Source organism: Micropterus dolomieu, linkage group LG07 (assembly GCF_021292245.1).
Source record: "Micropterus dolomieu isolate WLL.071019.BEF.003 ecotype Adirondacks linkage group LG07, ASM2129224v1, whole genome shotgun sequence".
NCBI lineage: Eukaryota > Metazoa > Chordata > Actinopteri > Centrarchiformes > Centrarchidae > Micropterus > Micropterus dolomieu.
In genome coordinates, this window is record NC_060156.1 from 952,989 (window position 1) to 963,893 (window position 10,905).

Sequence of the window (10,905 nt, forward strand, 5' to 3'; positions counted from 1 at the left end):
CACAGCAGACGGACCCGAGCACAGACTCCGAGACTGACAGAGGCCAGTCTGACCGCTGGGAACGCAGTACGAAGGTGGTTTTCTTGCCGGTTTGACTCTTATCACCCCGGGGCTGAGTCAGCTGATGAGGCTGTGTTCGGTTCATGTCAGGTGTGTTCGGTCCTGTTCATGCCGGGTTCACTTGGAGGCTGCTGAGCCCAGTTTCGTTGCCCGCTCGCCCGGCGCCGCCACTGGTCTGAAAACCTCTAGTGCTTGAATAAAACCTGATGTAAACCTGAACACACACTCCGGTGCTCCGAGTTCATAGTACGGGCAGAGTGTGCTAATTTGACCAGTAGCTGCAGGCTAACTGAGCTAATTAGATAATGGCAGCTAGCTAGCAGCAGCTAGCTGACTTACTACAGCAATAAGCAAAGCTGTGTGTCCATCAGGGGAGCCAGTAAATCACAGAGCTGAAGCAGAGCAGCTGGGATACCAGATAATATTTAACATCAAATACGATTCAGTTTATATATGTATATATATATATATATAGAGAGAGAGAGAGAGAGAGAGAGAGAGAGAGCGAGAGAGAGAGAGAGATTTCTATCACATCTACCTTCAACATGTACATAATAATAATAATAATAATAATAATAATAATGATATTAATAAGTTACTCCAGCATCATTTGCACTCTGCTCATTGCACTATTGTCTCAATCTGTTGTTGTTTTGGTTTACAGATATGTTTATATGAGTTGTAATCTGTGGTCTGATTCCTGATTGGATGAGTTTGCACATCATGAGCGATGCAAAACACACACCTGGCAAATAAAGCTGATTCTGATTTCACTGATGATACTTCTGCATTTCTGTACATCAGAAACCTATTTTACTTTTAACCGAGAGTTTTTACAGTATTTTATTGTTACTTTTACTGAAGAAAACGATGTGAATATTGATGATTAGTTATTTATGATCAGAGCAGGGGGCGCTGTCTGCCAGCAGGGGGCGCTATCTGCCAGCAGGGGGCGCTGTCGGCTGACACGCACACAGTAAACGACAGGAAATCACGATCTGAGCATGCGCGCTGGATCAGCTGTTGTGACAGAGTCGTTGCGAAGTAAAAAAAAGTAAAACTCGGACTGATCTTTTTTATTTTGGTTCGTCTCCGTTAAACCGCGATGGCCGGTACCGCGCTGAAGAGACTCATGGCGGAGTATAAACGTGAGTAAACGAACCGGGCCAGCAGCCAATGGGAGAACTTGGAACGCTAGCAAACAGGCTAAGCTAACAGTCCCGTAGCCTCCCGCACCAGACTCCATTAAAGAATCTGCTATTTTGTGATTTCTCTTCTTTACTCTGTACTTCTGCACACAGATGGAGAAGTGTCATAAAAGGGGGACATGTTACTTTAATCCGGCGACATTTTGATTCACCTAGCAGCTCTAACCGCGGTAAAATAATATGTTATTGTTTTTGTTTGTGGATCGTCAGAGGTCCCCAAAATGTTCGTACACGGTAAATATGCAAGTTTAAAAACGAAACTAAGATGGATGCACCCCGAACAGCGCACAGTGAAGTTATTGTTTCTATACAGATTAAAAGATTATGTGTCATAATCACGATAGGAAACAAAACAATTCCATATTTGATAGCTTTTTTTAATGGAGTTTGGTGCAGGTAGCTAGCTTTGCCTACGGGTACTGGGAGCTTAGTCTCAGCATTAGATATTTAATCCCGTTTCAACACATTAGTATTAATATAACCTAAAATAAATTGAGTTTATGGTTCGTGTTTGTTGCTGTTAGCTCGTCAGTCTTGGCATGTTAGCACGTTAGCACACATGTTGATGTTTACACTCGTGTTTCCGGTTCATTTCCCTCCTAACTGCGACAGGCAGGTAAAGTTCACCTGTGAATGAAAGGTCAAAGGTCACAGCTGACGCCACCTGTGTGTTCTGTGTTTCAGAGCTGACCCTGAACCCACCTGAGGGGATTGTTGCAGGTATCGATTATTTTCTCTGTTTGTCTTTAAATGTCTCTAAAGCTTCCTGAAGCCAAATGGATTCAGTTTACTAAATAAGATTATTGATTATTAAAAAATACTTATTTATCATTTTAATGTATTTACTGTTCATTGATCAGTTAATTAATCCACTAATAGTTTTATTAATAGGAAAACTCCCAGAAAACCTTTAACAGGGAAAAATGTCCGGAATCTCAGCCTTATAATAACCGTTAGTAGTTAGAGATGTATTTCCAGTGGGGATGTCCCGATCATGCTCTTTTGCCTCTGATCCCGATCCGATACTTGTATTTTCTTACACAGTGCACACTTCAAGTACATTAAATTAAATTCTATCTCCTTTTTAAAGTAAAAGGAGTCTGTCATGACAAGCAAAGAACTTTAAACATGTTTGTTTTCTGAATGGAGTTCGGATCGATCAGGGCTATGCTATGCTAACTTCTGTCATAGTAAAGATAGCTGGGATCGAGCCCGACATGTATTTCCTGAGCTCACCAGGTAGTTCGTCGCTTACTTTTCGTCGCTCTGTATAATTAGAGCAGACAGCTTGAACAAAACAAAGGTTCGTGCTCAGTGAGCCGTGATCTGGTCAGGACATCCCTAAATGTGAGCTGTGAATTAAGTAGCACGCCTGTAAGCCAGTCTCAACTGGTCCTTCTGCAGGAGACTGAGCTGACACAGGAGGTCCGAGTCTCCTGACTGGCAGAAACGGGCCAATCAGAGGAGCCGGACGCTGAATCCATGGACCAATAAACAGTGTGTGTTTGTTTTGTGCAGGTCCAGCCAATGAGGAGAACTTCTTTGAATGGGAGGCTCTCATCATGTGAGTACAGTCTGGATTCACGTCAGGCGTTTGGTCCAGTTTCAGGGGGAAACAAAGCTGTCACGGTACCACCAGACTCCACTCAGAAAAACACTGTTTTTAGATGTCTGTCGGCCTCTTCTGCTGGACGCCGCTCTTATTCAGATTCAGATCGTCTGAAATATTCTGTCACACTGATGGTGGGGGGGGGGGAAACTCTCCTGTTACATGACAGAAATACGACCGGGTGGTGTGGTCAATACAGAATCACACAACTCTACGCCGACACGTACAGGATGTTTAGTTTCAGTTGGTTTGATAGGCAACAAAAATATTTCTGCTCTGTTTAAAAGAGTCATTTCAGAATCACAAAGAACTTTATTGCCGAGTTGTATTTTACACGTGCGGAGAACTAGCTGTGGTGATGAGGCGCTTAACAGAAACAAACAGGTGACATAAACAAAGGTAAAAATATTTATATGTGGAACAAACAGATGTGCAGGTGTTAGAAAACAATAATATAACTCAAACACATGTGCATTACTCTGGATTTGTGTAAATATATAATAATAATAATGAGGAACATGTTTGAATTTAATGAGGCTGTTCGTCGTCATTCCTTCTTTTGGACGTCACTGCTGCGGATGACTTGGGTTTCCCAGTTTGCTGTGGAAGAGTCGAGAACAATGGAAATATTATTTTACCTTTTTAAATCCTCTCGGATCAAATGATTTCTGCTCGTGGACGAGTCGCTCTGCAGGATGAACGTGTGTCTGGTTTCTGCCTCGGCTGCCGAAACAGCACTGAGCAGAAAATAAAATTTCACATTTCTTTACTTTACGTCGCCCTGAACAACTGAGCCACATGCTGAAGTGACCCCGGGTCCAGCAGAGGCCGTGAGACTGCAGGGCGGAGGTCTGTGGAGGCCCTTTCAGTTCGGCGAGCTTGAGGAGATCTGAGCGGTGACGCGGCGCCTTGTCCTGCTGGGAGTTCCCGTCATACAGGGACGGGCAGGCTGTGGCGTGTAGAGCAGCCCGGGAACTGTGCCAGCTCGAGCCAGTCCACTGGTGCCCGCCGGCGAGGCGTTCTCTGTAAACCCCAGCTCATCAGCTCTCTCACAAACCAGGCCACGGTCTGAGTCACCTGAGTCGGCTCTCTCCCCTCGCCCTGACCACGTCTGCATGCCTGAAGCTTCAGTTGCTGCCATGTGATTGGCTGGTCAGAGAGCTGTTTATGCCCAGCTGCAGGTGTGATGATGGTTTGACCAGCAGGTGTCGCTGCTCCCTCACCAGCAGCTCTGTGACACAAATAATTTAATTCATTATTTGTACGCCTGCAGACGACGCTCAGGGCTTCAGCTCCGCTCCACGAGTAATTTATGAAATTGCAATTGAAATTTAGTTGATATGAAATTTGAACAGGAAGCGTCTTCAGATACTTTTAGTCTTTCAGGAGAAACGCATGAAGCTTCTCAATGAAACACGTTGTTGATGTTGGGTTTAAAGGGCGTGAAGACAGGGACTGAACCTGGTTCCAGACTCTGAAGATTAAAACATAAAGCGGCAGATTTCCTAAAGGTCAGCGTGAGAGGCGTGAAATTAAGCTGATCCACTAACTACTAACAGGTGTAACACATGTTGTTGCCTTAATGAAAATGCAGTTGACTTAATGAAACAGTCATTTTCTCCATTTCCTGACACTTCACAGATTAACAGGCTATGACAATAATCATTAGTTGCAGCTCTGAAACTGATGATTAAAGTTATTAGATTATCAAAATACTCGTTGACCAGTTTTCTTCTGATCAGTGACCAGAAACGAGTCTGTGGTCCTTTTTAGTTTCCGGTTTCTGAACCGTACGAGACGCCTGCGGTGAACGTGATGTCAGTGAAGGCAGCGGCTGGGCGTGGTCATCATGAGCTGTCGATTGATCTGTTGGTCATTTTTATGAGTAATCGATCAGCTTTATGATCTATAAACTGTCAGAAAATGGTGAGAAACGATGATCAGTGTTTCCCAGAGCTCGAGTCGACGTCCTGAAACGTCTTGTTTTGTCCACAACACAAACTGTTCGTGAATTCAGATGTTTTGTTTATTATAACATTGGTTGAGACCGAACTTCACTTCAAGCTACACTTTTCATTTTTCTCTGAAATGAAGCACTTCAGTTTACTTAAATGTAGAATGTATTATTAGAGTAGTTATTGTTTATTCTCCCTCCAGCTCGATTTGACAGTTGTTGACTAAAAACACACGTTGATGCAAATATACGTAATGACACTAAATGACATTGCACGCTAGTCATTATGATGATCCAGACCTTTGTTTCGGGAAATTTTCTCTAACTGGACCTCTTTGAACCCGACAGGATTAATTTGTTTCTCGACGTGGCTGCTGAGAAACAGACTGTTAGCTTTCCTGCCCAGAGTCTGAAGCACAGCCGGCGCTAACCATCACTTTCCAGCAGGGAGGCAACAGACAGACTTTCATTGAGACTCACGGTGACGCTGCACATTGGGTGTTTCTCAAAACCAAGAGTGCAAAGAACGAACTTGTGTTCTTGGGGAGAACGTTCTTGCTAGTCGTTCTTGGAAGAATGAACTTGCAATGTCACGAGCGCACAGAACGCTGCTGACGGTCAACGTGGTTGTTTGTTAAAATGTAGTTGGTTTTGACTTGTTAGGTTGAACACCAGTAGGGCTTTTTGTTTTTGCTATTTTTGGCCAATGTACTTTGGTGGCCGAACAGTCGGTGCATCCCTACACCAGGGGCGACCGCCGAGCAATCACAGAGCTTACGGTCCGCGTCGACTCCACACATTAAAGTGGCGCCCAATCTCCGTACCTTTAAATCTCGTTTAAAAACATGGTCTTCGTTGTCACTGTCATTGTTGTAATTTGTTTTGTTTTTTATTATCAAAAACATAGTTTATTTTATCTGTGAAAAGCACTTTGGTTACCTTGTTGTTTTTTAAATTGTGCTATATAAATAAAGTGGATTGGAGTAGGGTACACGTCTGATATGTGCACGCCACAGACTGTCTGGTTGTCTTGATAACATGACAAACAAACCTCGCCAGTGAACTATGACGGCAAAAACACCCTGTCCTCTTACTGCCGAACTCAAACCTGACGCCACAGGGTCAAACTGTTTATATTATCAGTTAATGAGTTGATCCAAGCTGACGTCTGAAGGCAGGAGAAGTTCAGCCCGCTGACACCGAGAACAGAGAGAAGCAGAAACTGGATCCAGAGATTTTATTTACTTGAACAGTAAATCGATTATCTAAACTGCTAGAAGACATTTCCTGCTGATCAGCGAATCGTTTAGCTGTAATTTAGTGAACGTTTTGTAACAGAGTGACTTCACACACCTCTATATCTCTGCTTCCTTGTTCAGACATCAGACAGGGAACTCTGATAAACACCCGCCTCAGATGTGTGTCGGGCCTCTGCCGATTGGCCGTGCAGATAGCCAATGAGAGTGTTTGTGTGTTCAGTCGCCTGTTTAACTGATGGTGGAGGAGGTGAAGCGGCGAGGAGTCAGAAATAACCTGCAGATAACTGATGTACTGAGATATTCAAACATCCACCTGAGCTCCGATTCACGGGCTGAACGGACTCCGATCAGGCTTCCCTCCACGCCGTCGTGTCAGGGCCGACGGTGCAGAAGTCCAGTAAGACGCCGTTCCACCACGAGCCTCCAGTTTCGGCTGTCTTAACATGTCTCCACCTCCCCTAAAGGACGCCCAGTAGAACCTCACAGCTGGGACGTCCTAAAGGAACCTTACATCCTCGACAACTGCTAGAACCCAACATGCTGCGCGTCAGTGAGCTGCCTCCAGAACAAGTCCGGGTTCTCTTCTCATACCTCCCGGTAGTGTTAAGATGGCCGCCGCGTTGTGCCGTTTTCTTTTGGTTGTAAATTAAATTTCCTGCTTTGACACCTGGAGCTCATGAACATCGTTTGCTGCTGCAGTGAAACGCCAGAGGAGTCGACACTGGAGGCCTTCCTCTTCCTGAGCACCATCTTTTCACCAAGCCTTAAACCTGCGTCCTCTCCAGCAGCCAGCAGGGGGCGACTCCAGCGGCTGCAGAAAGAAGTGTGATTGTATAGAAGTCTGTGAAGATGTTTCTACTTGTCAGCTGATTTATTCCCTCAGTAAACACTTTCCTGATGAGTTTCTGGTCTCAGTCGCTAGTTTCAAGTCTTCTTCAACACAGCGTGATGTTCATTTAGTAAATTATGGTCCCATTTAGAGGAACAGAGACCAGGAAGCAGGGGAGGCTTTAGGGCGGGGCTACAAGCTGATTGGCGACCTGTCAATCAGGATAGAGGCGACTCGTATCTGCTGCTACACTTTTAACCAGCGCCGCTGAAAAAGCTCATTGGGAGTCGACTGCTCATTTTTCAGGAAGTACATTTAGTTTTAAGCCTGTTTGTCGCTAGTTAGCATCCCAGCTAATATCACAGTTAATGTGAATTACAGATGCACCTTGCTAACCAAGCTAGCTAGCTCCACCCTGTTGTCCAAATATGGTCCCGTCTGGTTCCAAAAAATAAATTGGCGAAAATGCAAAACTGGAGTTTTGAAAACGGCGGTACACAAACCACAGACTGTATATAAGAATTGGACGTAGTCATGGTGATGTCACCTGTTGGTTTGTGGACCGCCGTTTTGAAGTCTCAAGTTTGGCCGATAGGGCGCCGCCATGTTGAGCTGACTTTTTCAGCAGCGCTGGTTAAATTTACACAGTGCCGAGGGTCCCGCCCTGAAACATCCTCTGTTTTATGGTCTATTTTTAAAATAAATGGGACCATAATTTACTAAATGAACATCATGCTGTGTTGAAGAAGACTTGAAACTAGCGACTGAGACCATAAACTCATCAGGAAAGTGTTTACTGAGGGAATAAATCAGCTGACAAGTAGAAACATTTTACCACTATTTCTAATGGAACCGGACTTCTTTGTGCAACCAGAAGAGTCGCCACATGCCGGCTGTTTGACAGAATGCAGGTTTCTGGGACTTCCGCGTTAGCATCAGATCGCTGACCGGAAGCTTCCCGCTTGACACAAACCAACGGGGGACGTCACGGCGGCTGCCTCCGCTTATTTGTCACCGGCTATGATCGGGACCAAAACCTCACGCCACAAGAACAGACTCATCAACAGGCCCAGGACCCCGACTGACTCTGAACCCGCTGTACATTATACTCATACCGCACATGTGAATATTCTTAAATAACACATTGTACATATTCTTTATTATTCTTATTTTATATTTTTAAATATCTTTTCATAACTTATGTTTTATATTTATGATTCTTGACCTGCTCAATCTTCATCTTCACTTGTTTAACATACTGGGCAATAAAGCAGATTCTGAGAACCCCTAAAAAAAATCCCTCAGGTCTCTGAACCTCCTACAGAACCAACAGAACCTCTAGAATACCAGCTTTTAACCAACTCTCTTTGTCTGTATGTTTCAGGGGTCCTCAGGATACCTGCTTTGAAGGCGGAGTGTTTCCAGCCGTCCTCAGTTTCCCCTCCGATTATCCTCTCAGTCCTCCCAAGATGAGGTTCACCTGCGACATGTTTCATCCCAACAGTAAGTGCAGACCGACGTCATGTGACCGAGTAAACCAGTCAGGTGATGAAACCCGCCGACGCCTTGTTTGACTTCAAACCCATCATTTTAAACCTGTCAGAACCTGCCGCTGCTGTTAGCTCACCGTTAGCATGCTGTCATTAGCGCCGTGATTAGTGGACTGCAGCCTGAGCGACGATGTCACAGCAGGGAGACGGTCTGAGCACGCTCCGTGCTGATTAGAGGATGGGGACCATCATCATCATCATCACACGCCAGCATGGCCCTGAGCTGACCTGTAACTGTATCGTCTGATCCTGCATCAACAAACAGCAGCAGATAAAGATGAAACACGTGAAGAAGAAAACACACAGTTACTGCAGGTTCTGTTCACGTCACCGCAGCACAAGTTTGATGTTTTTAAAAAACAAAAAAAGTTTGTAGTCCCTTCAGAACTTCAGAGATAATTAAATGTGTATTAACATATGGTAACATGAAGTAAATCTATATACCTGCAGAGCATTTTTTGAATCTGCGTCTGGGAGCAACAAGATGATAATCTGGTTTCATCTTCACGTTAAAGAGTCCACCTCCTCTCAGCTCGCAGGAGTCTTGCTCTGTCAGCTCGGAACACGGACCACCTGCCAAGTGCTTGATCCAGCTCTCTGTAAAGATCTGGGCACAACACGGGTCCCAATTAGTCCAGACTGGACCTTTAGGATCAAATCCAAGCTGGGCCAACATGGCTCCTATTACAGCACCCGCTGTGGTGCGAGATCCGGTCGATCTGTCTCAAGGTCTGCTGCTCTTTAATCCAAAATCCTGTGTTCATTTTCCAGTGACTGTATTTCTGTCAGAGGGAAAACGAGTTTCAGTATTAAGGCCAGAGAAAACTGCTGGAAAACCAATAATGATGATGATGATGATGTGAGTTTCAAGTTGAGTTGTGAAATCACGTACAGGTGACGCCAGCGTTACCCAGCAGCCCTGCAGTTAATTCTTTCTGATGTTCGGTTTGTGTTGAAACTGGTTCTGTCTGTAAGTCGACACTCAACAGAAGCAGCGAACAGAACTGATGTGGGTGTGCATCACCCACCTGGGTGATCACCCACCTGGGTGATGCACGGCAGCCATTTCGCGCCAGAACGCTCACCAGACATCAGCTTGAGGCAGAGAGGGAGGGAAGCATTGAGCCAGTTACTATGGGGGATGATTAGATGGCCAGATGGTGAAAGCCAGGTTGGGAATTTTGCCATTATAGATTCCAACTAATCAATGAACATTGAGTTTTAAAACCTGCAGCTGTCAGAGGGCAGGAAGCACCTCCATGACAGGAAGCCAACAGGAAACACTTATCACGCCTGATAACGGCATCAGATGGTTGACGGCAGGTTCAACCAGATTGTGTGATAATCTCTGATTTCCTGAGAACACGCACACGTTTGTTCTCCTGTGACGACCCTGAGAAACACTGAAGCTCCTCGCCTCCCAGAAAAATGTTTTCCAAGTCCCATTGAACCTGTTCAGAACCTCCTCAGGTGGGTTTTGTCTGATGTGGCTGAACGTGAACTGGACTGGCTAACGAGTACTAACAAGCCTCCCCCTTTCACAGTCTATCCAGATGGGCGGGTCTGCATCTCCATCCTCCACGCTCCAGGCGACGACCCGATGGGATATGAGAGCAGCGCAGAGAGGTGGAGTCCAGTCCAGAGTGTGGAGAAGATCCTACTATCTGTGGTCAGCATGTTGGCAGGTACGCTTCCTACAGGCTTCATTCACCTTCAACACGCTTCCTACAGGCTTCAACACGCTTCCTACAGGCTTCATTCACCTTCAACACGCTTCCTACAGGCTTCAACACGCTTCCTACAGGCTTCATTCACCTTCTACAGGCTTCATTCACCTTCAGCACGCTTCATACAGGCTTCAACACGCTTCCTACAGGCTTCATTCACCTTCAACACGCTTCCTACAGGCTTCAGCACGCTTCATACAGGCTTCATTCACCTTCAACACGCGTCCTACAGGCTTCAGCACGCTTCATACAGGCTTCAGCACGCTTCATACAGGCTTCATTCACCTTCAACACGCTTCCTACAGGCTTCAACACGCTTCCTACAGGCTTCAACACGCTTCCTACAGGCTTCAGCACGCTTCCTACAGGCTTCAACCTTCACACGCTTCATACAGGCTTCAACACGCTTCCTACAGGCTTCATTCACCTTCAACACGCTTCCTACAGGCTTCAGCACGCTTCATACAGGCTTCATTCACCTTCAACACGCGTCCTACAGGCTTCAGCAGGCTTCAACACGCTTCCTACAGGCTTCAGCACGCTTCCTACAGGCTTCAGCACGCTTCCTACAGGCTTCATTCACCTTCAACACGCTTCCTACAGGCTTCAACACGCTTCCTACAGGCTTCAACACGCTTCCTACAGGCTTCAACACGCTTCCTACAGGCTTCAGCACGCTTCCTACAGGCTTCAACACGCTTCCTACAGG

General features: G+C 45.7%; 1 protein-coding gene across 1 annotated transcript in view; it reads left to right on the forward strand.

The window, feature by feature from the left end:
- Positions 1–1,051: 1,051 nt before the first annotated feature.
- Positions 1,052–10,905, forward strand: part of ube2g2 (ubiquitin-conjugating enzyme E2G 2 (UBC7 homolog, yeast)) — a 12,595-nt gene continuing 2,741 nt past the window's right edge. The window contains exons 1-5 of the mRNA XM_046054486.1: positions 1,052–1,208; positions 1,953–1,988; positions 2,787–2,832; positions 8,304–8,422; positions 10,014–10,154. Coding sequence (XP_045910442.1) covers positions 1,166–1,208; positions 1,953–1,988; positions 2,787–2,832; positions 8,304–8,422; positions 10,014–10,154 — 385 coding nt within the window. The 5' untranslated portion in view covers positions 1,052–1,165. The remainder of the gene's footprint in view (positions 1,209–1,952; positions 1,989–2,786; positions 2,833–8,303; positions 8,423–10,013; positions 10,155–10,905) is intronic.